At 40.4% G+C, this 27,162-nt stretch overlaps 2 protein-coding genes across 2 annotated transcripts; both read right to left on the bottom strand.

The window, feature by feature from the left end:
- Positions 1-1,424: 1,424 nt before the first annotated feature.
- Positions 1,425-12,054, bottom strand: LOC112572658 (fibropellin-1-like). The gene is made up of 16 exons (XM_025252433.1): positions 11,478-12,054; positions 9,336-9,490; positions 8,971-9,103; positions 8,694-8,842; positions 8,316-8,452; positions 8,054-8,176; positions 7,697-7,921; positions 7,276-7,503; positions 6,937-7,164; positions 5,573-6,021; positions 4,963-5,202; positions 3,794-4,754; positions 2,842-3,001; positions 2,144-2,323; positions 1,731-1,825; positions 1,425-1,558 (listed from the first exon to the last, which is right to left on the bottom strand). The coding sequence occupies exons 1-15, from the start codon at positions 11,520-11,522 to the stop codon at positions 1,732-1,734; spliced, it is 3,507 nt and encodes a 1,168-aa protein (XP_025108218.1). The 5' UTR covers positions 11,523-12,054; the 3' UTR covers positions 1,425-1,558; position 1,731.
- A 2,689-nt stretch (positions 12,055-14,743) lies between these two features.
- On the bottom strand, positions 14,744-25,608 carry LOC112572479 (carnitine O-palmitoyltransferase 2, mitochondrial-like). Its single transcript, XM_025252182.1, has 15 exons — positions 25,400-25,608; positions 25,037-25,077; positions 24,615-24,829; positions 24,260-24,319; positions 23,674-23,777; positions 23,199-23,332; positions 22,764-22,868; positions 22,191-22,288; positions 21,573-21,719; positions 21,073-21,199; positions 19,840-20,036; positions 18,630-18,799; positions 18,149-18,377; positions 16,512-16,700; positions 14,744-16,193 (listed from the first exon to the last, which is right to left on the bottom strand). Exons 1-15 carry the CDS (start codon positions 25,454-25,456, stop codon positions 16,048-16,050), a joined length of 2,019 nt encoding a protein of 672 aa, XP_025107967.1. The 5' UTR covers positions 25,457-25,608; the 3' UTR covers positions 14,744-16,047.
- Positions 25,609-27,162: the final 1,554 nt, after the last annotated feature.

Genomic DNA, 27,162 nt, shown 5'->3' with positions numbered 1-27,162 from the left:
GCTCCATTTCCTTTTACCGTCTGTGCACGCTCACGTACACACAACCAGCGCACAGACCAAAACACACACACACACACACACACTTTATGCAGTAACACAAACAGTCTTGTATACGTTTAATATAAATGTAGGTATTTTATAAACTGAAGGCATGTAGATAACAGAATACAACTCATCACTCACAACGACGATGACGGCCGCAAAGTATAACTAAGGGAGAGAATTGAGTATCTTGACAGACAGTACGAGTAGTCTTTCTTGCAACTAACATTTCGATAATTCAAAGTTCATCGCTGTTCTCAATATGGGGAAATGGACGCATAAAGTCAAAGGGACACAGATATTTACAATGTAACATGCACATTAATACAAAAAAGTCATCATCAACAGTTTAGAAAAAAAAATTAAATAATAACTATGTTAAAACGAATGTTTATTTTCATGAGAATTATATTTTATTACAAACAAGTCTGAAGTCAAAAATAAGGTCCGTATTTTCTTCTGCCCTGTTTCCATTCCTTCGTTAGTTAGCACAAAATCAACTTCTTTATATACTAATTATATTTTTATTTTGATATAACATGTAATGCCTCAGTCGGGTAGCTTTGGATCTCTTCACGAGGTGCGCGCACACAAGCGACACTTAGGATGTCAAAATAATTTTTGTATTGCATTTAATGATAATTATTTTATCTACGACCAAAGCGCAAGCAGAAGACCAATAATAACGAATTTATAATGATAATCGGTTGGATCTGTAACTATTTGCATTTTTAATACTCGACCTTATTGCTACTTTTCTCAGAACACCGAGCAAGGAAACTTGGAGAGATCGAGATGTGATTAGGCAAATACACGAGCCTGAAGTTCGAATCCCTGCATGTGGGATGATGGTCGTTGACTGCGGTGCTGTACAGAGGCTGTAGTTTACCTGAGTACTAAGGTGTGCGCCGACATGTGTCATTCTACAACAGGTACGATGATAGGAGGGGGAGGAAGGGTTGACTCGTAGGACACGGCAGGGCGGGGAGAGGTCGTAGGGTTCAAGCCAACAGGTAAGGTCATGTAGGTGATGTTATCAAAACCGCGAGACGTCCGCAGGGATGGCGACTCTGGCATCGAGTACTGGGGGTCGTCGACGGTTGCCAGAGTGAAGTTGTCCAAAAAACTTGAGCTCAACCCTATTTCAACCGGCGACCTCCGCCCCTCCGGTTCCGTGGGTGGAGATGTCCAGTTCAGGAAGCTGCTGATGGATGTCCTCGGCCCAGCCTCCTCCACGATATTCTTCGCTGGCGCAGGGGTGACGTATCCTGACAGTGACCTCACAGGTTCCCAGTCGGGTGGGAAGGACACCTCCACGGACCACGGCGTAGACCCGGGCCCATCGCGGCCCCTAAACATCTCTTCTGTGGACGGAGGTGGGTCTGACTCCATTTCGGGGGCATCTCTACCTACAGCAAAGCCGTCGACATCGACGGTCGTGTCGAAGCCTGAACCGTGCACGCCGTTCCTCATGAACATGATGGAGGTGTCTGATCTCTTCCTGGGCCAGGACAACCTACAGTGGAAGAGTTTTAACTTACATTCGACAGAAAGAAATTTATGTTTTCTTCAAACACTTGGCTAGACTTAAATAAAATAGCATTTTCCAAAATCTGAGAAAATATATTCACATAAATACTCCACAACACCCTATAAGCAAGCTGTAAGACAGCACCAGATCCACTTGCCTTACACGCTTGAGGCAGACGACCGCAATGATGAGACCGGCACAGGCAGCGAGCCCCACCATCGCCAGGTAACCGTACCACGGTACCACCGGCCCCTGGAAACATGGTGACAAACAGGGAAGATGATTGCAAGGTCCACAGTGAAACTGATAAAATGGAGATTACAAACTTGAGTCTGTGTGTGTGTGTGCACGCATGCGCAGTAAGTCTGTGTGGATGTGTGGAGCTTGTACGGCGTTATACACGTTTAGTCTGCGACTAACAGTGAGTGTTGGGTGGGAGTAAGACCAGGGCTGTGCACATTCCTGGGTTCATAATCTCGTGTTATCTCGTTTCTGTTCGAGATGCCCACTGCTTGCTCACTCTGAACACTTCTCTGACTGAACTGCAAGAAATGATCTACTAACCCCTACCTGAACAACTGACCCCTGGGACTCGTCCGATGCTTCCCCATTCTTCCCATGTATAGCGGCAAAGGGAGGTAACTCTCAAGATGTGCCGGAGGAGCTCGATTCATGATCTCCAAAACCTCCTCATTGCTTAGGGTGACATTCTCCACAGTGATGTTGATGGAAAGCTCGGTTATTTCATTTCTGAGGGAGAACAATAACCACATGTTAAAGATATTTCAAAACTGCAAGAACAAGATGAAACGCAACAAAACACGATTCGCAGACAATTTTTTTTGCGCCGAGAAATTTCTTTACATCAATCATTGAAAATACCGGAAAAACTATTCAAAATCGTCAGAAACTGTCATCACAGGTTTCAGATATATGTCCCAATAATTATACACAAATTATTTCTATTGTCCCATTATTACTCTTGAACCGAGACCTCCGTGTATTATTCCTTATGCTATTAGCTCACCCAACTAAAGTTAACTTCTTATCTTGAATAAGCAGCCTCGTTATCGTAAAGTTTGTATCCTAAAATAATATTTCCTCAGTGGCAGTTCGTATCCCAACAAAACAGATTGAAAGGTTTGGTTCGACGCCCGTCATCGAAACAAATTCTGCGTCTCAATGATCATCGCTAAAGTTCGTGTCTTTCTCTCCGTGAATCCAGCTTCAGCTGTCTTCCACTCCCGCCCTGTTGCAAGTGTTCTTACCCCTCCTTGTCGTAGCCTCCCTGCGTCTGTAGGTTGGTGCTAACGGTCACGTCCTTCCGGAATCCTCCATAATCCTCCAGAAACCGGTTGATCCCTGCATGGATGACGAGAATCTCGCTGGACCCCACGTTACCATTGAACCACAGAGGTAAACTGGTAGCTGCAAGCAAACCGTGAGTGTCACGTGACAGACTGCACACTACTCATGTCCCCGTCCTTTCAATTCTCACTCCATTTAAGTATAGTACGCAGCAAATTAAAACCCTGATTAACAAATGTCTAATAATGTTTAAAGTTGTACAAGTATACACTGCAGCATTACCTCCCTTTAATGAATGTTTACGCGGTTCCATGTTTCAACGTGGTATGCATGTGTGATATAGAAAAATATTGTGGTGAAAATATCTTTATATTTATATGTATATAATTAGCGAGATTTGCATAGTGAATGCACACTCCTAAGGAGCAAATATCCTCTTAGTGCTTAAGAACAAGAACGAGACATGGACAACATAGGAGGGACAGAAGAACATGCAAACAACATAAACGACGCAAGGATCAACAGCAGAACTGATGAAAAATAAACGAAAAATAGAGAAAAAGCAAAGAGGTGCCAAGCAACAAGGACAGAGTATCTTGATTGTGAAAAAAAGAGCACGAACAGGCATGAAGAAATAAGCAGAAAAGGAGGAAAGGGTGTGAAGGAATAGCATCATGGGAAAGGTTGTTTACGGAAGAGGTGTGTTTTCACGTGTAAAGGATTCAATCGTGGGTAGGTGGCGGGTATAGACAGGGAGAATTCCATTGTTTCTCTGATCAGCAAGAAAAAAATCATGTGACCGGATCTTGTTCTGGTGATTGGAAGGGTTAGGAGATGGCGGTCAGATATAGATATGTGTGTGTGTGTGTGTGCGAGATTGTGATGTAAATATATATATAAGTCATACTTCACCTGGACTCGGCACCGTATCACTGCCGCACTTATTCCCCGGGCACTGACACCGGAAGCTGCCTTCTTCGTTGACACACAAACCGTTCTTCCAACATGGCTGCAGAAGACACTCATCCCGGTCAAGGTCGCAATGCGGGCCTTGCCAGCCTCGGGTGCAGATGCACTGCACGCCCCCACCCGACTGCGCGTCCCTGGCGATGCACGTGGCGTTGTTCTGACACACACCACTGTCACAAGTCTCTGTTTCCGCTTCGCACAGTCGCCCCGAATACGAGGGTGGGCAGATACAGACATACCCAGGAACCTGGTTCAGACATGTTCCACCGTTCCGACAAGGGCTGGCGAGGCATTCGTTCAGGTCATCCTCGCAGATTCTGCCTGTCCAGTCCGGTGGGCACAGGCAGGCAAAGGTCCCCGGGAGGTTCTGGCACACCCCGCCGTTACGACAGGGTGAGATCGTCATCCCTGGCGAACTAGTCTCTGAATTCATCGTCACGTTCGCCATGTTTCTTGATGCATTCTGGGAAACTGTAGTAGCCGTGAAGCCGTCCCAGGTCCCAACAGGAGAGGAAGATGTGTTGAGGAATTTCCCTGGGTCGGTTTCATCGCTGCACTCGTCAATGTCCACCTCGCACGTGAGCCCGGACCAACCCGCAGTGCAGCGGCACACAAAGGCGCCGAAAGTGTTCTCGCAGGTGGCTTTGTTTTTGCAGGGCATGCGTCCCCTCTCGCAGGGGCTGCCGGGAGGACATTGCAGGGAGAACCCTCCGACGCAGGACTTGTCCTGAATGCCGTAGCCCATGACCGACACCTCCCCTTGGCACTCATCCATGTCCTCGGCGCACCCCTCACCCTTCAGGCCGCACGGACACACGCAGCTGTAGCCACCCGGGGTGTTGAGGCACTCGGTGTGCCCGGGACACGGCAGACCACTGCACTCATCCACGTCCGTCTCGCATACCTGCTCCAGGAGGAAATGACATCAGATCGGAGAACTGGTACTTGGCTGTTTTTTATTTCAAGCTTTTTTGTAACCTCTACACTTTTCAGTTTGTAATAATAATAATAATAATAATAATAATAATAATAACAACAACAACAACAACAACAACAGCAACAGCAACAGCAACAGCAATAACAACTTTTTCCAAAGCGAAAGAGTTGGTCACCTTTCCTGTCCACGTGTCAGGGCACGAGCAGTTGAAGCCGCCAACGTAGTTACGACACTGGCCTCCATTCCGACATGGCTGAGTGAGGCACTCGTCCACGTCGTCCTCACACCGGGGACCCAACCAACCTTCCCTGCACTGACACATGAAGCCGCCATCCACGTTCTCACACGTCCCGCCGTTCTTGCAGATAGGCTCCATGGTCTCCCTGCTCAACGTCCTGTTGTCGAGATTCTGGTCCTAGGACATCACAGTTGGACGCATCATGGCTGAGTCCAGTGGGTCAACCGGCGAACAATGAAAACGACTAAGGGGATAATTATTATTAGAAAAAGAGAACCGTGATACAATGCAGTATTTGCAGAAATACAAAAAGTAGCTCTATGACCTTTAACCTTTAGCGTCATTGGTCAAGCAATGGAAGTCTACCCATGCATCAAAATTTCAAATTACAACGACTAGTAATATCTTCAATGCAAACCTCACAGCTTGTTCCGACTAGCTGGAATACGATCTAAACAGGTGAGAACAAATTACAAATACAGGTGAGAAATGACCGTCAGACACAGGTAAAACAGAACAAGGGTGATGTACTCATGTGATTTCCTACCTCACCATTCTTCCGCCAGAGGTCGCTGTTGGAATCTAGCGTTTCTTCCGACATCTGCCTGAAGTCCAGGCACTCGTTGACGTCGGCCTGGCACAGCGGCCCCCTCCAGCCCTTCAGGCATGCGCAGAAGAAGCTGCCGGGCGTGTTGACGCAAGTTCCGCCGTTGTCGCAGGGTGGCGCCTCGCATTCGTTGCGGTCCTTCTCGCAGAACTCGCCCTCCCAGCCGACCGGACAGTAGCACAGACGTCTTTGGCCCCGCCCCAGGTCCCGGCACGTGGCTCCGTTGGCGCAGGGCGACTGGTAGCAGCGGTCAGAGGGCAACTCGCACGCGCGCCCGGTCCACTCGTTGGGGCATGCGCACTGGAAGCCGTCGCCGCGGTCCAGGCAGGTGCCGTTGTTGAGGCAAGGCTGACTCACGCACGTGTCCAGGCGCGTCTCGCACAGCTGACCTGAGGGGAAGAGAGGAGTGTGAAATCATTTCCTTAATAAAAACACAGCACAACCTGGAGAAATAATTTGTCTCACTCTCTTTCAAACTGACTTTATTCCTGGTGTCTTTTGTTTTTATTTATTCTCGTGGAATGTTTCAGCTTCTGAGACTGCTACTATTGGTCACGGTGATGATGTATGTCTGTTCTTGATTAGTTAATTACCGCGACTCACAAGAATAAATAGTTTTCAAGAAAACAAAATTAAAACCCCTTGAGAATGCCCTTAAGAAATATTGTATTAAAAAAAATTAATGTAATACTTTATTAGAAATCTCATAATAGATTGACATTGTGACATCAGATACGGGATTCTGTCTCTCTTCGTCGAAAGAAGAAAATAATCACAAATAGAAAAGATTGTACAAAACAGAATAAGAGGATATACCAAGGGACACAATCACTGGCGATGACTGGTTGTCTCCCTTAATGAGCTATGCTTTTTCAGGAAGATTCGATTCTGTTAGCGTCCGAAAGCTTACCTGCTGCTGGACACATTGGTCCCTTACGAGCCTCATTGTGGGCATAAATCGACAGTAAGGCGTGAACAATTCGCGGTACACCTTTAAAGAGATTTGTAAATAGATAAGAAAACGCTAGACAGCCAGTGAAAGAAAATAATTAATTTCTTTTCTGCGAAACATCCTCTTACTTCTGATTAAACAATATATCCGACAGTTGAATCTGGGGAATGAGGGGTAAAGTTCGCTGCGCCACACGAATATCGAACCGGCGCCATTCCCAATACCGACAGAGATTCTAATTTTGAAACACGTGACCCGAGTGGTGCGAGCAGAAGATAGGATTGTAACCGTGGCCAGTGAGGAGAAAAGTACACCATGATGACAAGAACACCTAACAGTGACACACACTAACCAGTGAAGTTGGCTGCACACTGGCAGAGGAAAGTTCCAGGTTTGTTGATGCACGTGCTGCCCTTCCGACACACAGACAGCGCGCACTCATCCACGTCCTTCTCACAGTTCCGACCTTTGAACCCAGCGGGGCACTTGCACTTATAACTGGGCTGCAGATTAGTGCAGGTTCCACCGTTAACACAGGGAGGGTTGATGCACTCGTCGATGTCCTGCTCGCACAGCCTGCCTGCAACAAGAAAACTAAAGTTCAGCCAGCGAGGGATGCCGCTTGTCTAAGTTGAGTCCATCGCGAGGTGACATGGTTGATGCACCGATGAGGACAGGTACATGAACTTACCCGTGTAGCCTGGCAAACACACGCAAGAAAAATTGTTCTGCAGGTTGATGCACTCGAGTTCCTGCACGCACGGGCTGGAGTCGCACTCGTTGAGGTCCTTTTCACACAGCCGACCGATCCACCCCGGGGAGCAGTGGCACTGAAAGCTGCCCTCCACGTTCTCGCACCAGCCGCCATTGAGACACGGGGAGCTCACGCACTCGTCCAGGTCGATCTCGCACGTCAGGCCTGCCAGCCAGACATCTCATGTCATTCACTGGTGATGATTTCCTAATACAACTGTTATATTCTCTACTACCTAGGGTATTATTTGTGCGTTTGTCTATTTTACTTGTTTATTTCTGTACATCGCAAAGTACCTACTTTAAAATAGAGAAATGAGCAATGAATACAAGACAACGACACCTGAGACAAGTTTTACCTGCGAAGCCCTCGGGACACCTGCAGACGTAGGTCTGATTGACGTTGAAGCAAACGCCGTTGTGATAACACAAGGCCTGCAGGCACGCGTCACGCACCTCGCACGTGTCGCCGGTCCACCCTTCCTTGCACTGGCACATGTACCCGTTCACCCGATCCTCGCACGTGCCCTCGTTCTGACACGGGTAGCTGAGGCACTCGTTGACGTTGGTCTCGCAAAACCGACCTGACGAGATACCAAGACAGGTGTCTATGTAGTCATGGAAACATAAATACAGGTGACTGACATGTCAACATTCTGGTGACCTAAGTGACTTAAAAAAAAAAAACTTTCGTAGGAATCATAGGTAGATCGTACCCGCATAGCCGGGAGAACAAACACACGTGTAGTCCAAGTGTCCGTCTACGCAGGTAGATCCTGACTCGCATTTGTTGACAAGGCACTCGTCGACGCTGATGTCACACTCACCGCCCGTCCACCCTGCAAGAGATGATGGAAGTGTGGAAGGTTTTATATGATGGGAGAAATCCTGACTTTTCATGCTATTTTTTGTTAGGAGTTTAGGACATTTCGCGTGGCAGTCGTTTAAAAGACTTACCTACCCGGTTAGCTATCGTACCTTCATTGCATATTTTGCGACCTGTCTCCGGGTCACAGGTATAGCCACTCGTGGATTCCGATTTTGCCAAGCAGGTCGAAGCACAAGTGGGACCGTAGGAATCCGGGCCACAAAACACCATGGCGTCCACTCTCAGTCTGTGAACACAAGTCAGTGTGTCTGTGTATATATGTATATATTTGGACACTTTCAGAAACGCACATTCACACGCAACCGCACGCAAATAATTTTACAGAAATCAATTGGCCGCATCAGTGATAAAACAATAAAATTAATGAGATCCGATAAAAATGGATGACTCCCACCATCATGATTCCTACGTCAAGTGAAGAAAGAAAAAAAGAAATTTCAGATGGTCAAAAAATGTCCAAGACTGACGTCACACGGTCTCGGATGGTCATCCGCTGGACTGTCGCCTCGCTCATGCTCTTGGCGGGGCTGATGTCAACGTCCTGTTTCAAGAAGTCCACGAAGTCATCTCCATTATCGTCAACATCCCACACACCGATCTTGAGTAGAACTCGGCCCTGTAAACAGCAAAACACTTCTTGCTATTCGTCCTACGGACAGAGCAGTTCACTGATCACAGACATGAACCCACACACAGAGTGGGACAGGTGATATTTGCCAGTTTCTTGGCCGTTGTTTCACTTACCGGCCATGAGTCAAAGTCAAAGATCATAGGATTCTTGATGCCACCAATGTCATCATCAAAAGTGATGCTGTCCTTGTCAGTAATCTCCCCTGACACGACTTTCCCGTAAGGACAGCTGGACGTGTCTGATCGTCTGTAAATGATGAGACCGTAGTTTAGATGAGTAATGGTGGAGCTTATTTTGGTTAGAATTTACAACAGCTTGTGAAAAATTTTATTTAAAACGTTTTCAGTTTTGTGTAGTCTCCACATAACAGCTACTGTAACACCATACGATTCAATGTTTTTGTTCAGTCTATTTGGCTACAAATGTTACAGTGAGAAATCACAAAGCTAGAAAAACTTTACATGAAGACAAAATTCACCCATATTTATAGTCCACGCAGATAATGAATCTGTGATCGCATTTTGATGGACAGATGGCAAACTTTCCGTCGCAGCAGTGGCCGTTGTCACCCCTTCCGCCAGGGTTGTCGAACCTTCTAAACCGTATCCACAAATGAGCCTTTCCCTCTACATTCTGACAGAGAAAAAGAAATGTTAAGAGAAATGTCAAAACAAATCCTACAGGGAATTTATCAGACTACAACACACTCTGCATAAAAATGTAATGCGAAGAACTTCAGAACCAAAGAGTTTCCAAACTACAGCTCTGTGTATGTCTGTGCAACCCCCGGAAGTACAGGTCTGCAGCGCGCGTCCCTTGGTCCGACTTCCTGTCATCAGAGTTTGGTTCTGAGTTCTTGAGAGCGAGTAACAATAGTCAGTGTTAGAAGTCGGGTCAAAGGTTTCCTGACCACGCACTATTGAAGAGACAACTCGTTTCTGAGAGTCACGTGATATCATTTGCGCAGTCCGGACACTTCCGGGGACTGTTGGTCCACCTTGATGACATCGTGCATGAATGAACAGACCTCTTTTCATTGGCTGGTATGTTTATTAATCTACTTTCCGATGATATGAGAGACTAAGTTTAAATTTAGAGATTGAAGAAATCCTGAACTAACTTTAAGGAATATATTTGAAAGGATAAAACGACGCCATTACTTAATTATATATTTCTTGTAATTTTTGTGTGTGTTTTTTTGTGTAATTATTCAATGCATTTTTTCAACTGTATCACACCTTTCAGTCTGAACAAAGCAGGTTTCTGCACCTACATGACAGTACATGGACATTGTTGATTGCTTTCTTTCCATTCGCACATGACGATGGCGGCCCATTTCACTCATCAGTTCTCAAGTTGTGTTTTTGCCCTCGAACACACACACATACCTTCAGAGTCAGGACGAGAAGCTTCTTGATGAAGATAGATAGATACAGCTATTGTAACTCATTCCTACTGCTTGTTTTGTATTTCGAACTCTTTTCATCATTACAAAATCTTGTTTTCTATTAAACAGCTCTCTTGATTAATTATGCAGCTTGGTATCTATTTCCATCTTACCATATTTACTCCTATAGTTTGGTATATATTGATAGAAATATTTTTAGATTTATATTTTTTCTCGAAGGTTTTTATTTCAGATATTATTCCCGTAACTTATTTTTTCTGATTTTTTTTTTTTTTTTTACTGTCTGGTTCTATTTCTAATTTTGTTTTATATATTTCTGTGGCTGAGTATTTCCCAATCTTTCTGCTCACTCTCAGCCTTTAACAACATGAGACAGCTTTTCTTATGGAAATGTATTATGGCTTATTAGAAATTTATGCTAATTTATTTTGCTTGAGTGGGATTACGGTTTAAATGTGAACTAGTCTATCACAGGTTGTGGAAGGGGGAAGGAGTTGAATATCATTGTTTTTCTTAACAATATATAAATATGGGACTATCACAGACCTCTGATCAGTCATGCTACAAATATTTAAAATATTTATGATGTTAGTAATGTTCCAACATATTTGCATAGTGCAAGCAATTTGTCCCATTTGTCTGTGAACGAGTGTATATATATATTATGATTACCAAGTAACATCCCTTATATTTTCTACGAAAATATCAAAACAAAGGGAAATGTCTATAACTCACTCGCTGTGTATATTTACGACACATCATGAAAGACCCTTTGAAAACCAGTAAAGAGTGCGAAAGTTTCGGCATGCAAATTAGAGTTATACCAGGCACTCCTGCGGCCATTCCTCGAGGAGTAACAAGGAATAAACACAAACACCTTCCAGGCACTCACACCTCAGGCTCACACGCACTTTGGAAATTCTTTCCTCTTAATCACTTTCAAGGGCTCAATTAATTAAAAATGAAGGTCAAGTGATTTAGGAAGACGACAGTTATTCAAGGCTGACTGGGATACACGGGCGAGAAATACAGAGATGTGGTCCAACCTTCGTGCAGAATGCCATTGCCTAAAATCTGCTAAGAAAACTGAATTGTTGTGGGGCTACAGACATTGAAATCAGTTCAACGAAGATGTAAAATTTCATTTGATACTTTCAGGAAATGCCAGGAAAATATAAACAGAAACTATCATAAACATGACTTGACACTCACCAGAAATGCCAGAAAACTGAGAACTGCCATCACCAGGAGTCGCATCGTGCCTGTGAGGTAGACTGGCTCACTGTATTTGTCTTCCTCACGGAATGTGGGAAGCGAACCCTGAAGAATGTCCCAGCGTGTGATGGAGACGAGGAGGAGTAAGAGTTGCTTTGCTGCCAGCCTCCTGTGGCTCTACGCCATTTTGTGAGCTTAAAATATGCCCGGATGTAAATTTGAAGCCCGTTGTATTCGGGTGATCACTAACCACCACACACAAGTTTTTGTCTTTCTTGGCGTCCTCCTTTTTCTGGATAACTTACATGTTCACATCCAGGTTGTCAGGTCTGGCCTCACACATTTAGGACTCTTTTTTAGAGAGAGAATTTTTTTTTACTTTGTCTGTAAGAACGAAAAAAGGTTTCAATTACTAACCCTTGTTTTTATTGAATCTTGTGATGTTTTGCTGCACTGTTGTCTGTTGGGTAAACTAATGCTCGTCATTGGGACAAGTCCTTTCCTCGCGAGCGTTGAGCAGAAACACAGTGGCGCCACGCAGCGGGCAGGTAGACCACTCCATCCCTCCACATCTTTCAACGGCCTCTAGTGCAGCCTCCATCCTACCATCCGCAGGCTTCAGCACACAGCTTTTTGGTTTTGTTTTCAGTCAACGCGTGATAAAGTGTGTGTGTGTGAGAGAGAGAGAGAAAGAGGGAATAAAATTACGTCTGCAATATTATTAATCACTCGTCCATTCCTTCCATCACAAAACAGTTTCAAATAAAGGTTTGCCAGATGTCTTTACATTTTCATCCACTTTGTTCATAAAAAAAAAACACCTTTTGCGAAACAGTCTCATTCTTAGATGACTTCAACATGAATCCCTTGCATCCCTTCATTCGACTGTTGAACAATTTCAGGGCGACAAAGTCGAAGCTTATCCTTGGAGCCTGTACTACAAATTATTTCAGTATTCTACTCAGATACTCTCGAAACACACAGACAAAAATTGACACACTTTAGAATATTAGCTTGTCCTTCAAAGGACTTTAAAAATCTGACTTTGCTGAATTTCGAACACATAGACAATTGAGTTTTGTTTTTTCTCTTTCTTTCTTTTTTCCGTGTCTTTCTTTTAAACGTCGACTTTATCGCGGTTTTATTTGCAGGTAGAGAACTCAACACAGAAAGTTGATGGATGTAAATAATGTTTATCTCGTCGAGCGATGCCAACAAATATTGTCTTTCCATGTGTACAGTAAACTTGAAAATGCAGGTGGGGTGGTGGGGCAATGGTGTGAGTGGGTGTCTAAGGGAGTAGTCACACCACAAGGAGACACCATCGTGGCATGCGTGAACCCGACGTGACCTAAATTCCAGCCTTCCTCAACCTTTGACCGACTTAGAAACAAATTATGGGAGGGGTTAGGAATCTCAGAATGGGTCTTATCTTGGGCAACAAAATGAAGTGTGTTTCTGTCTGCGACTGAATGGGCTCCAACTATTGTTGTGCAGATGTGTCTGGAAACAGCAATATCAAGACAGAGACATCAGTGTGTATGTGAGTGTGAGTCACAAACTCACTTCACACGTGTCTATTCAATATTAATTACCCCCTAGTGTCACACGTTCTCCAAACAGAATAATAACACCAATTTTATATGAAGCACAATATTTATAATTGCATTCATTTTATCTACATACATTGCCACAATCTAATACGAAAACTCCTGATTTCAAATCGTGGTTGTCCAGTAACAGTAGGCGTAGTAAATAGTCTGTTTAGCATCAGTTACAACACTTCAGCATCTGTCATCACTACATTCCTAAACATCGCATTTATAATGACAGACATACATCAAACAGTTCAAGTCTTCTAAACATATTACACAGAGGCAGGCAGATACACGTACACGTACACAAGCACACAGAAACACGTGATGCACATAGGCAAACTCTCAGAAACACCCACACCCGGATGACACACAGAGCTGATTTTTATGCCGTGCCAACAACTAAAACTACATTATGGCGAGACCCAGAGAGAGAGAATGGTCAACATTGCATATTGAGTTGGACAGAAAGTGGAGACAAATCCAAACAAGAACCAGATTATTCATTGTCAGTCGGCTGTTTCCAACTGTTCACTAAAGTACTGTCATCAGGACCGTCTGGCCAAGAGTAACAGACACCCGTCTGTCAACTGTCGTCATCTGCTTATTCACCCCATGATTGACAGAAAGATGAAAGCAAGATACATGGTATATGAGACTGCCTGTTCATCTCTGATTCCATACTTCTTGTTGTTTTATGGCTTTACTTTGTATACACATTAACACTCATTATTTACGCACACATAGCAAAATGAAACCCGGAGAATATATTTTTGAATAATATAATTTTTATTCTCATTTACTTTAAACCTTCCAGGTGAGTGAACACAAGAAGCGTCCATCGACACCAAAGGGCATCTGACCTCCCGTGGATACGGCATGAAGTGTTGTCATGTGACTGTCGACAGCACCATTGAACATAATTTAAATGTGAAAGGTGTGTGTGTGTCTTGTAATTTACAGAAAAATGAATTACAGAGAGTAAGTTCTTGAACAGAGCTATCATGAACACAATAGAGTGGATAGTGGGATTTAGCAGGTTGATTAGATGAGACTGAAATGTGGAACTGAGTGTCATTCTTGAACTGCCTTTAATCATGGACGTGTAGAGGTGGTGGCTGCTTATTTTGTTATATTACGCTGATCTATTTGATGTCTATGTGTTATAAAATTTGTAAATATTATTTAAGGAAATGAGTCAGCAGGATTTAGATATCCCAGAATGAGGTAGTAGTATAATGGAAATATGTATCCTTTTATGGAATATTCATTATGGGAACAGTTTTCTGGAATGTATCTTCTGATACTAAGCTAATACAAGTTCATGCTATAATGAACCGGCTGATAGGGGTATCTACATTTTATCAGTTCAAATTAGGCTGTGAAGTGTCGTCATAAAAGTCAGTGTTGGTGAGGCACATTGGTTCTGAGATAATAAGCAGACACATTTCTTACCAGTGTGTTCCTGGCAGTGGTCCATGCGTAGTTTCAAAGGGGTCGCCGAGCCTTATAACACTAACCAGAACCACTGTGATATATAGAGGAGATTTACATGTGCTGTTTAAAATCACAGACATGAATTCTTTGAAAGAAGAAAATTCAAATGAATGTTCAGCTATAACCACCAACACCACAGCAACAAATTGTTAGATAACTGAAAGTACACCGTTGTCATTAAAAAAAATATTTATTGATCTTTGAATCTTAATTCACAATTTTATATGCATTATATTTAAAGGTAACACAAAAAAAAGTCTGGGTGACTGAGCAAAATGGGGTAAATAGGAAAATGTATAAGTTTCAACATCAGTGCAAACACTGTGCACCCTTGTAAAAATGTCACTGTCCTTTTCTCTGACAATCATTAACATGTACTTAATATTCAATAAACTATTTTCCAAAATAAATTAATGAGAGATTAACAATTACCCACAAACCAGCCTTGACAGATTAGTAACAGCCTATACAGTATATGTAGTGATACAAGAACATACCCAGCGCATGAGTTGCATGTACGTTGTCTTTTCTTTCTCCCACACACATGTGGGCACACAAACACGCACACTGTATTCCCACTTCAGTAAAACAATGAATTTGTGAATATAATTATTGTTCTTGAAGCATGTGAAATACTGTACATTGGTTTCACACAAAAATTCACAGTATATATTGAAAATAAAACCTCGCAATGTTGTATAAGCAGGTAGATAACACATGGTAAAAACACAACACAGATAACAAAAGTCTTATCAAAAGCTACCATTATAATTCTCTTAATAATAATACTCAATACTAACCCTCTTTGAATCCTAAACATGATTAAATTTAAATATATCTGAAAGGAAGTTAATAAGGCAGAGAATAATTGTAATGTATTTATGACAATCTCATTTTGCACACTTTCTTCTTCAAAAGAAAAGACAAAATGGCTTAAGAACAAACAACAAAAAGTAAAAATGCAGCTCTCAATAAGATTGAGCGTAATAGTTATAGAAAAATCACGAAATCCTAATCACTTCAGAGATGTATTACACACAAGAATAACATCATAAGCTAAAATAAGAAAAGAGTTAACACAGGAATTTTTTTCCTGAAACTTTCATCCCTAACATTGATATTTTAACATCACACAATGCCACATGTCAGCATAGATTTTTAACACATTCAGCTCCTGCCTTTTTAAATTTCTTGTTTATCAATAAGAAAGCAGTATGCAAAGAGGAACTATCAACAAACAGGCCATTTATATTACCAACTCTGGCAGCAAAAAAAATGCAAAATTGCAATCTTTTGTAGTGGAGTGCAATTTATGAGAGTTATTAGCTATTTAGAAAAAATGAATGATGACTTAACATTTGACAATCACCTTTGACAATCATCATTTTCAGATATTATCTGAAGAGTGTTTGCACAGGGTGACATTAACTAGTTTAGTCTGAAAACACAAACTATATCTCAACAAGAGGTTGGAGTTATATACTACTGGGCATCTTTCCCTCCAGTATGTTGTGAATGTCCTTCAGACTAGCTTCCAGGCTCTGAGTAAAATCAGAAGCACTTCTGTGAGGCTTGTAAGCTGTCACATTAAAGCCCACACCCTTGTCCTGAATGGCATATCCTAAGTTGAGGAAATAAGAAAACAGAAAAACACATTTCACACTAATATGCAACTAAAACAGTTCTAGTTTTTCTTAAGTTTATAGCCCTGACTGCAATTTTAAAGGTGCAAAGAATTAAATTTTGTATATTTTTTTTAATTCACAGTTTCAATGATAAAAACTAGATTAAAAGTGACTCAGCCAGCCAAAGAGAAAGCAATCAAGATCCCTTGAGAACATGCCAACAGGTTTTATGTCAGGAAAACTGGTGCAAGACTAAAAGCACTTGCTAAAGAGGCCAGGATCAAATATAAACTGAAGAACAAGCATTTTCTTACCAATACCGAATCCATCAGGTACTACAGGTCCAAATCCACCAATAAGAACAGAAGGATCTGGAAGTGTGGATGTCGACAGTATATCATAAATCATGGTGCGATATCCAGGGTCATTAAAGAGGGCTGGGTTCTGGCCTTTTGCTTCAGCTAATTTTCGCAAGGCAAATAAGTGTCTGTCAAATCCCTGGCCTGAAAAAACGAGAGGACTGACTTTGATTATTCCTGTGCACATTTTTTCAATCTCCAGATAATTTGATTATCAGCATATTTATATATGTCTGTTGTTTCTCTTTGATTCTCTCTGATGCTACCTCCATTTCTTACTTGCTTTATTCATTCACTCTTTCATCTTACCTCTCTCTCTCAATTATACCAGATTCTAAATCACATAGAGATGAGAAATGCCCTAGTCAGATTCAGGGTACCTTTTGTTAGTAACGTAAGTGCCATAAACTAAGTTATATAACAGACTCAAGTGTTAGTCAAACTTGTCCCTTCTGCGAAAGCATTGAAGAAACTGAAGTACATTTTTTCATTGTGTTGTCCACAACACACTAGATTAAAGGAACAATTCATCCCCTCCAAATTTTGGTGCTACTCATCTCTTTCCCATTTTTCAATACTGATGTCAGCAAGACTACATTTAGATATATTAATTATATGTATTTGGAACTGGAATGTTAGCTGTGTTAGTTCACACATCTATGTAAATATGTTTTGGTTTTTTAATATTTTAATGTTCACTCTCTTCAGTTATAGGCCATAGTGTACACTGAATAAAGTCAAAGTCTCTTAATCATGTTCACTTAACAGCTATCAAAAATGAAATGCTTCTTAGGTTCTCGCTCTAGGAAACTCTTCTACATAGCCCTACTCAGTCACCTTTCATTCTGTTGGGTTCTGCTATTAGAGCTTTTTTTTTTTTTTTAGGCCTTTTGCAGGTGCTCAAAATAGTGTAATTAAACCAGTTTTACATCTAACCCTTGCCCTAAAATAGAGAAATTGTTATACTATGATTAAAAGTTATAATAACAAAAGGAGCTACATAAAAAGAAAACTGTGTGGGCGCAAAGGTTGTAGTTATTCACTCATATATATATATAGGAGTCAGAGAGTATTTACCAAAAAGTTTTATTGCAGTAATTCTTTATACAAGTTCCATGTGAGCCCAGTTGCTAAGTTTGTCAAGAATGGATATGATTTCTCAGCAAAAACCTCATCGGTGTTGGTGCAACTATTTTAGCAGTTTCAAGAGCTCCTTTGCTAGTGATTAGAAAGGGAGGCTACTCTTGGAAAGGGGGACATTAAATTTGAGAGATATTCTTGTGATTCTTTTTTATGGTAAAAAATAAAAAAGAGTCCAAGGGACGGTTCATTTTACAAATATTAATGTTCATGTTCATCAAAGAAGTACTCCTAGAGAAGGGACATCACTGGACTGTACCGACAGACTTAGTAATACTCTTTGCTTGTTCTCTACCCTCATTAATAAAACAATGTCATCCTTTCTGACTCACTTACCTGTATGTTTGCATGCGCACACACAATGCTGATACTGTATAAAATGTGGTAAATAGTTAAAAGTTTTCACAAAAGTTAAGCTTTCTCTCTTAAAAAAAAGAAGCTTGTTAACTGACCCATTGCTGCTTCTCGTGTGAGAGTGTTGTGAATATTGGTGCACTCTCTGATTGCTGCTTGGATGTCCTGAACACTATTTGACTGTTTTGCTTCAAACAACTGCTGACACACCTTCTGTGTTGCGGTTGTACAAGGTCGGACGGTCTCTGTGCGGCCATGTTTGAAAGCAGCAGTACTGCAAGATTCATAGGTCCCAACACACTTTCCAAAGAGGCGATAGTGAGCAAGCTGAAAATAAACAAAATTAATATTTTCAAACTTGTTCTCAACTCCACTGAAAAGGTTGTGCTAAAGAACAATATAACTGAATGAATACATGGAGATTCTTTCTACAATGCTAAGCATTTTGATCTAAGGTGAAAAGACAGTTCAAGTATAATACAGAGCAAAGTAAGAATTAAAATTGTAACACTTTGTAACACATTTACAAACAAAATTGTAGTAAGCACTAAGAAAGAAGCAAGATGAAGCATATGTTACCTGAATTACAAGCTGCATGAGAGAGTCGGGGCTCAGTTTGTGCTGTTTGGCAAGATTCTTGTTCAGCTGTGAGCTCTCAAAATAATGCATGTCCAAAGAGTCTGTGCGCTCTGCAAATGATCTCCTAGCTGCATGGATAGCTTCCTTCAGGAACGGGTCCACAACAAAATCTAAATTAAAATATTTGCAAACAAACAGCAACAGTATCAGATAAGCCACAGATCACACAGAAGCTTCCTCTTAGCTTCCTACTGGGACACTATATCACTGTATTATGACATTACATCACTATATTGTGAGGACTCTATATCAAGGGGGAGGTATTGCCTTTATTAGATGTGACTGATTATTACCACACATCATCTTCACAAACAGCTTTCCCTTTAACTATTGCCGTAATATAGCCTTAGTTGCTGGCACGGTGTAAAACACCGTCCTCAAACCATTTTTGTGTGTTGTGCACACTGGACCTTGCCAAACCAATCCTGCCAAATGCTTATAAAGATGTGCATAGCCTCACTTCATTAGACATGGAGGCTCTTAAGGACAACCTATGCATCAACATTCTGTCTGAATCCACCATTACTAAGCTGTTCCACACTCTCCATACTACACTAGATAGTCACCCCCACTGACTTGTCGCCTTGTAACCCAGTCTCCTGTCATCCCCATTTCCTTGGTATACTGCCAAGGGTCCTAAGCCCAGAGCTTCCGGAAGCCAAATGTGATCAGAGAAGAGCACAGCTGAAGTGGTAAATCATTAGACTCATGGTGCACCACCAGACTTTTCAGGAAGCCAGGAATCGTGTTACAGACATTGTTCAGTGGCAAAGTCAATATTCTACTCCGAAAAATTTCTTTCCTGCAAAACCATTAAACAGTTATTTAATGCTAGCTGCAGTTTTCTTGGAAAAACCACTGGTACTCCACTCCCACCAGTATTTCCTGCACAAAAACTCCTACAGAAATTTTCTGATTTCTACACCAATACGATTGTGCTGATCTCCCAGAAGCTCAACTCTGCTGTTGTTCCATCTTGATCTGTGTCAGATAATGTTGACAATAGTCCTAAGTTATGTGGCTTTTATCATCATCATCATCATCATCATCATCATCGTCAATCATCATCAATCAATCATCATCCCTATGAGGACACTATAGGACTGGCTGAAGATTACAGGTAAACTGTAAAACTATAAAAGTGCATTACCTAAGCACTGCACAATTCTGGAGGAATCCACTTTAGCTGGCACTGAATTTGGATGCAGAAATGGACTGGTGGTGGTTTCTTTGTATAGCTCTCTGAAGTACCTCAGTACAGCCACACCATCTCCCCATGAATGCTCAAAGTTGACGGCTGCAGTCCCTTGTTTGGTGACAATTAACTGGAAGCTCTTGTCAAACCACCTGGTTGCAGTTAAAGTTTTAAGAAGCATTGCAGTGTATGTAGAATGGCAATTTTTAGTCCATGAACTTATTATCATATAATTGAATATTGTTTTAATAGTAAAGATTAAATAAAAAAGAAATAAACTATCAGAAAGATTTTTGATTCAGTTGTCATCCAAAACTAATCTAGTTAATACAGAATAGATGTTAAATTGAAAGCCTAAGCTTTTTAAAAAAAATATGGTTTGTAGAAAAAATACATTTATTTACCAAGTCAGACTTTATAGAATCTTGTTTCTGTGCCAGATCTACCTTTAAACTGATATAGGTATTCGTATATACTTTGTGTATGCTTTTACAGACCAATAATAACAGCACATATATAGTGCATTTTTTCACTAGGAATAAGTGGAATGTGCTTTACAAGAGAGCACAACTACAAAATAATAACAAGCTGACAACTGATGTAGATCGTGCCAATGGCAGGCCAATGCATTTTGCAAACAGTTTCTGCATTTGTGGGTTTTTTGTCATTTTTATGTAAAGTTCCAAAAACCTATAGGTGCATAGCTTTGCCTGAGACAAATATGATATAAGGTTTCTTTTTAACAAACAAAACTTTTTACAAGCATAAAATGTCTTCTTGTTTACTTGAAGTAAAATTACATGAAAGAGTTCATGTGAGTAGCTCAAGTGCAAGATGTGATACAAAGAACAAAAAAATTCTCAAAATATCTACATAATTATTTATGGGAGAAAAAAGTTTTACATTTGAAATTCAGAAAATAGAATGCATTTACCTTTGTATTTTAAATGTTTCAAGGAAATCAATAACTTATACTGTACAATAAGTCTACACAAACATAAACACGGTTTTCCAAATTTAACAATAAGCCCTAAATGTTAAAGGGAGAGAAATCAATTAGAAAAGTAATCTCTAAACTGACAACAGTTGCATCCTTGTCAGGGACCAGGGTTAGCACCCTTGGTTGTGTATGGCTCTTTTAGTGTACATAGATGTGTGAGTGCAAACTGACAGCTAGCTATTTTTTACCTGTTTACTCCATCACTCATTAGGAACGAGCGTGAAAGCTCCAAGGAATCCGCATACTCTGCATCCTCAAGCACTAAACAGAAGGCTGCGCTGTCTATCAGCTGCAGATGTAGCTTGTTGCGCTCTGCTGTGTACATTTATGGGAAGCAAAATAAGAAAGAGAAAAAAATGTATAAGCAACAAAGAAAGGAGAGACAGGAAAGAAAGTTTGAAAAGTTGGTGGCAGTTACCGTGATGGTGTCAACAGCAGTGGTTACAATATTGCCTATGATGAGAGTGACATAATATTTACCAATGCTACTTCACATATTCATTGATCTTTACCTATTTTTTATGTGTTTATATTTTTCTTGCAGTTTCACATCTTTCCATTAATGACCTGAAGATACTTTATGAGATGTCACAAGGTAGTTAATTTCTGCTTAACTGCCCTGAAGAAATTCACAACAGAGAGCAAAAGAAACTAAAAATGTTTAACTAGTCTCTTTCTCCCAACTCACAAGCATTTTGAAGCTGTATGCGAGCCCTAGTCCATGTATCACGATCAGAGGTAGCGAGAACACTAATAGGGAATTCTGGAGAAGGGGTGCGGTCAGCTAAGATATATTGCAGATGAGCAAGCAATTCTGTCTCATCAATGATGTTGCCTGCAACAAATATGAAAAGTGCTATGTGTGACAAAAATTAGCTCAGAATAAAAACATTAGTGGACTAGCAAATGCATCACAAATGACAATGATCAAAATTAATTAACATACAAACAAACCAGGGAAAAGATCATTACAAATGCAGCTACTAAGACTATAATGCAATCAAAAATCAGAATAAAGTGAAGTGTGTCCTACAGTCTTGTGCAATAAAAAGTTCTTAAGGCAATAAAGTTGTTTAAAAGTCAGTTTCTTCTTTCTGCTTCTACTTTTATTATTTATGCAAAACTTAAGCACCAAGATGTATGTCTAATTTTCCAACAATGTTACACTTCTATGAACTATTTAAAGGTAATATAAGTGTAAAGGTAAGCCGCATGCTATCAATCAAGTAGATGAGCATCCACAGTGAAGCAGGATCAGATTTCTTTTCTTGCATGAAGAGACAGCTGGATATTAAGTTTAACTCACCATCTCTATCAAAGATATCAAAAATGTAGAAGTTGCCATGCCTCATCACCAGTAAATGTTTAGCATTTTCATCTGTGTACAGTTCATCCCTTTCTGGCCTGTCAAAAATGAAAGATTTTCTTTCTATGATCATTGCTGATTCGTCAAGATGTGCATAGCCAAAAAATGCAACATAAATTAAATGACATAACTCTGTAGGATGTGCACGCAAAATATTAAGGAAATTATCCTCCAGTTATTCTAATCAACTTTAATCTTCGCACTATCCTGATTGAAAGTGATTGTAGTATTTTCTCATCACCAATTAAACTGAAAACTACCATTACTACAAAAAATTCCCACAAATACTCTGCCCCCACCACACCCCCAAAATATACTGCTTTAATGAGAACATTTTATAACAATCTCGAAGATCCTTAATGACCTGTTATTTTAAAAAAACTTGATTTTAAGATTTCAGGTATTCACTGAAAAATGCATTTCAGAAGAGCAGATTTTGAAAATGTCTTTATTTGTAATACTTTTATTATGTATCAGTTATTTCCTTAGGTTAGCTAAAAGAAGAATTACTACCTTGGTATTCGAGTGGAATTAAAAAGACGCCGATACTGACTCATATCAAGGGGAAATGCTTTATACCAGTAAGCACCATACCAAGAAAGAGACTGCGGCAGCCACCTGGTTAAATGAAGAGCAATTACAAACATCATGAACTATGCTCAGCATGAAAAATATCTGCGTTTTGAAACTGGAATTTCCTGAAATCTATAACTTCACAAACCACGTTTCACTCTGAGCAAGAACTGAAAATTTTTTTTTTTACATTTCTCCTGAGATTTTGAGGATAACATATGATCACAAATTAAATTACAATCATAAAAACTACTGATGCAAGGAAACTTTCCCCGAATACCTTCCAAACAAACCTCATACATTTTCTCTAGTTAAAGCTGAAACATATTTTCTTAATAAAAACCACAACAACAAAGTTCCAATTTTAAAAAGCACCTGACAAATTTGCGGAAAGACTGGGTGTCACTAGCAGCTGGATTTAGATGATAAACTTCTGGCTCCAGTAGCTCAGCTTGCAGACTTTTCTTAAATCTCGCAGAAGTAATGACAAAATTGGCTGCTCTCAGCAACTGAGTAATGCAGGGTTGAGAGGTATAACTATACAATGCTTGCAGTTGATTTTTGAAAACATGTTAAAAATACAAATTCTAACAATGATAATATTGTTTATTTACTCAGTTTTTGTTTTTTGTTTTTTTTTAAGTGACTAAATGAACAGGCAAGTACACTAACCAGATCGAAGAAAATAAAAATAATTACAAGCAGCCTTTCACATCAATTCTTCTGTATTTGCAGTTCTTTTAAATGTTTCAGATGCTTTCTAAGATTCAACAGGAAAGTTAACTAACATTTGTGTTATCACATAATAGACAAATTTGTCTTTGGGTCACAGGTAACTCCTTTTGCATACCTGTGTGTTATATTCTGGTCTAGGATCATCTTGGAATGCCATAAATGGATTGTGTGTCAGTACAACTGGTCTTCGATCCTTCAAATACATGTCAAACCATGGTCCTGCATGAAAAGAAATGAGTGAGAAAATTCACATATCTTTGCATGGACCTTTGTTGACAATTCGTACATGGTCCTTCACATCCATCTTACATCTGCATAAATCTGTGATAATATGAAGAAACTAAAAAACTAGTTTAAAAATAGGAGAGATATAAGCACAGAATTTTGCAATTGAAAGGCCTTCACTAAGGTGACCAGACGTTTCGGGGGCGAAAGCAGGACACGTGCCGATGATGGTGTCGTCACCGTCAAAAAACGCCGAAAAAATGATTTTTAAAGACAACCGGGACATTTGATGGACTTGCCAGAAAGCCAGAAAGCGGGACATTGGGCATCCCGCCCGATATTCAGGCGGGGCACGAGGTCAAAAGTGGGACTGTCCCGCCAAATGCGGGACGTCTGGTCACCTTACCTTCACCCTTTGAAAGTAAATAATTTTTTAAATGCTGCATGAATTTCAAAGGGAGATAATGCTCCTCTACCTGAGACATAGCTGGTGTGCTTATTTTTCTTGTTCTGTGCAACTAGCTCTTCATTTAGTTCTGAAACAAAAAATAACAATGTTTTAGAACCATATAATTCTAAAACAATGTTCTAAAACCTTATGTAATTCTAAATCAATAAAAATAAAGACAAATATGTACTGAAAACATACCCCACCAGAAATACTGTAAAAAGCAAAGCGAACAAAATTTTATGTAGGTCCTAAACATTATAAGAAAAATGTAAAATCATTTAGCATTACATGCTACCATTATCAAAGTGGTTATATAGATTTCATATTGATTTATAATGATTTCATATCATTTATGACCACATTTTAATGAAGTTTTGCACCTTTCCCTTCTTTCTGTTGAAACTCAGTCACAATCTGACTAGTCTTTGCATGCTGTTCGGTACTGACAAGAGGGGTCAAAGATTTCAAAAATCGTTCACATGTTTTCTCTAGTTTTGGAATAGGAAGACGGGGCAAGCTTTTCTGAAAATGATAAGTTGGAACTTGGCTTTGCTGGAGGTAGTTCCTTTCCGGTGCTGCTTTAGATGAAGAGACACTGGAACAGAAGCAGAATTGATTATTTGTGAGATTTATGCATGAAAGATACAGCAGAAAAACTGCATAGTTTGATGTGAAACGTAAACTGAAATAAGCTTCGTCTCTAACAACTCCCCTACCTCTGAAAAGTGACTTGACATGCATGTGGCCAACGAAAAATTGAAAAATTACAACAATTTTTTTAATGTCACTTATGAAAACTTACCATGCTGCAGTTTTGTGAAAGTACTTTATTTTGTCAACTTTCTGCAACAAAATTAAGCATAGACTAATATGGAATAAGATTTAACTGATACATATATATTTTTAAATGTATACATATATATTTTTAAGTTCTCTGTCTTTCACACACACACACCCTATCCAAGACATTATATTCGATCCTTTTTTTATTCATATATATTTTCTTGCAGTCTCGGATATAACAGAGCCAAATGCATGAAAAGAAAACGATTATCAAACCATAGAAGAATGTAACATAGCCAGAATCAAGCAACAAATGTACTGAGTAATAATAACTTGAATAAGCAAAATTGCCCATGTAATATATAATTTAAGTTACACTTACAGTTACAGGAATATTTAACTGTTTTACAGCCAGGTAGCGATTAGGAGTTTTATACATTGTCTCTGCTTCACTGAACTGATAAAGTAGCTACTTGTTAACTATTTAGTAGCTTAAATGAACTGAGCTTGGACTTTGATCGGGAACCTTTCTCTCCGCGTACAGTAGCAGACTACACAGGAAAACGGAAGCGTTCAGTAGCTATTAGAGTTACTTCCCTTGGTTCCCAGCGACGAACGTCATAGACTGAGCGAGCGACACGGTCTCAAGGCAACGAGCGTCCGCCATCTTGGTCACCCGTACTTTCGGCGTCTTATGCTGCACGTGACGTTGATTCTGGCATCTTTCAGCGACTATTGAAGTAATAAATATTGTTTTCTGATAAGACCAACGTGTTCTGCTGTGGTGTATTTGGTGTATTATAGTTGAAGTTGAATCCTATTAGATTTATTCCCACCAAAATATTGGAAAGTAAGTATATACATGTAATTGGCAATACTTAAATTCACTCAGGCACATGAAAGAAACCATCAAAAGACGACTACGGTAGTTGACACTGAAACTGCATTTCTTCAGATTCTGAATTAATTTCTACTATTAACTGATTCGGGTAAAGTCTCGATCCTACTCACCCTCGATCCTAAATTTATGTTTCTGCCGCCTTTGATGCTGTTTCACCATTCTTCTTACCTTTTCAAAAGACTGCACACTGTTCTTGTCAGTGACTTTGAGTCCGATCGTGATCCACTTTCCTGTGGTGTTCCTTGTGGTCGTCCTTTGGGCCTGTTTTCTTCACTTTGTGTGCCTCTCTAGATATCTTTTGTCTTCTATTATCACATTACATCAAACACCACTTTTACGCCGATAACTCATATGAAGACAATGAAACACCTGAGAGCGTCCAGACACTGTTGACTTAAACATCCAGTTGTTAATGTTAGGAGAGAAAAGTGCTTCCACATAAAGGCGATTTCTCACTTTGGGGGTAAGAGGATCTGGGGAATATGAAGAGTGGAAGATGGGAATGGAAGAGGTTAGGAGAGGTGCCGCAGGTGTTGTTTACTGTTGCTGGTACCCTCAATCATTTCCTGTTGTGGTCTCTTTCTCTAGGTGTCCAGGAGGCCTACCAAGTCCGAAGTGGTGGTGTACTGTACTAGTTTCCAGATCCCTAATATTGCCCTATTCTAGACTCTTATTAGTTTTAGGCGTTATTTCAGATGTTATTGTTAAAGGATCTTCAGTTGGTTACAGTTTTCTTTTTATTATTGTTTTTGTTTTTATAAACTTGGTATTTGCATAGTTTGCCTTTATAGTTAGAACATCCACCTGCTATAAAGCCATTAAAAACTAGATGACAGGTGACAAACTTCTACTTAATGACGACAAGACCAAACCATTCTCATTGGCACACACCACAATTTTATTCATCTTCTTCGCTTTCTTTCCTTCCAGCTCGACAATATGACCACCTCTACTTCTGAGGCTGGCAAAAGCTGGGTGCGTACTCGAGACACTCTGTGCATCAGTGTGTATCCCATGCTGCTAAGCCATGCTATTCTCATCTCAGACCTATTAGCCAGATCCGAAAACATCTTCCGACTGATGCTATCACCAAACTTGTTATCTCCCTTGTCATCTCTGGCATCGACCACTGTAACTCACTTCTTGCTGACCTCCCTACCTCTCCCTATATATTATCAGCGATTTCAGAGCTGCCACTCCATGGAACCTAATATATCTTCCTTCAAAAATGTCTCCGAAAAAAA

Source organism: Pomacea canaliculata, linkage group LG9 (genome assembly GCF_003073045.1).
Source record: "Pomacea canaliculata isolate SZHN2017 linkage group LG9, ASM307304v1, whole genome shotgun sequence".
Taxonomy (NCBI): Eukaryota; Metazoa; Mollusca; class Gastropoda; order Architaenioglossa; family Ampullariidae; genus Pomacea; species Pomacea canaliculata.
This window is presented reverse-complemented; position numbering and strand designations above follow the sequence as displayed.

Bases quoted from the DNA above. Each gene is read 5' to 3' on its own strand.
- LOC112572658 (XM_025252433.1), bottom strand. From the start codon at position 11,522: ATGCGACTCCTGGTGATGGCAGTTCTCAGTTTTCTGGCATTTCTG. The intron at 8,843-8,970 runs GTAAGTGAAACA...TGCTGTTTACAG, and splicing joins TTGACTTTGACTCATGGCCG to GGCCGAGTTCTACTCAAGAT. The intron at 1,826-2,143 runs GTAGGGGTTAGT...CCATGTTTCCAG, and splicing joins CCCAGGGGTCAGTTGTTCAG to GGGCCGGTGGTACCGTGGTA.
- LOC112572479 (XM_025252182.1), bottom strand. From the start codon at position 25,456: ATGTATAAAACTCCTAATCGCTACCTGGCTGTAAAACAGTTAAATATT. The intron at 24,830-25,036 runs GTAAGTTTTCAT...CTTCTGTTCCAG, and splicing joins TTTCACAAAACTGCAGCATG to TGTCTCTTCATCTAAAGCAG. The intron at 22,289-22,763 runs GTAGTAATTCTT...CATTTTTGACAG, and splicing joins AATTCCACTCGAATACCAAG to GCCAGAAAGGGATGAACTGT.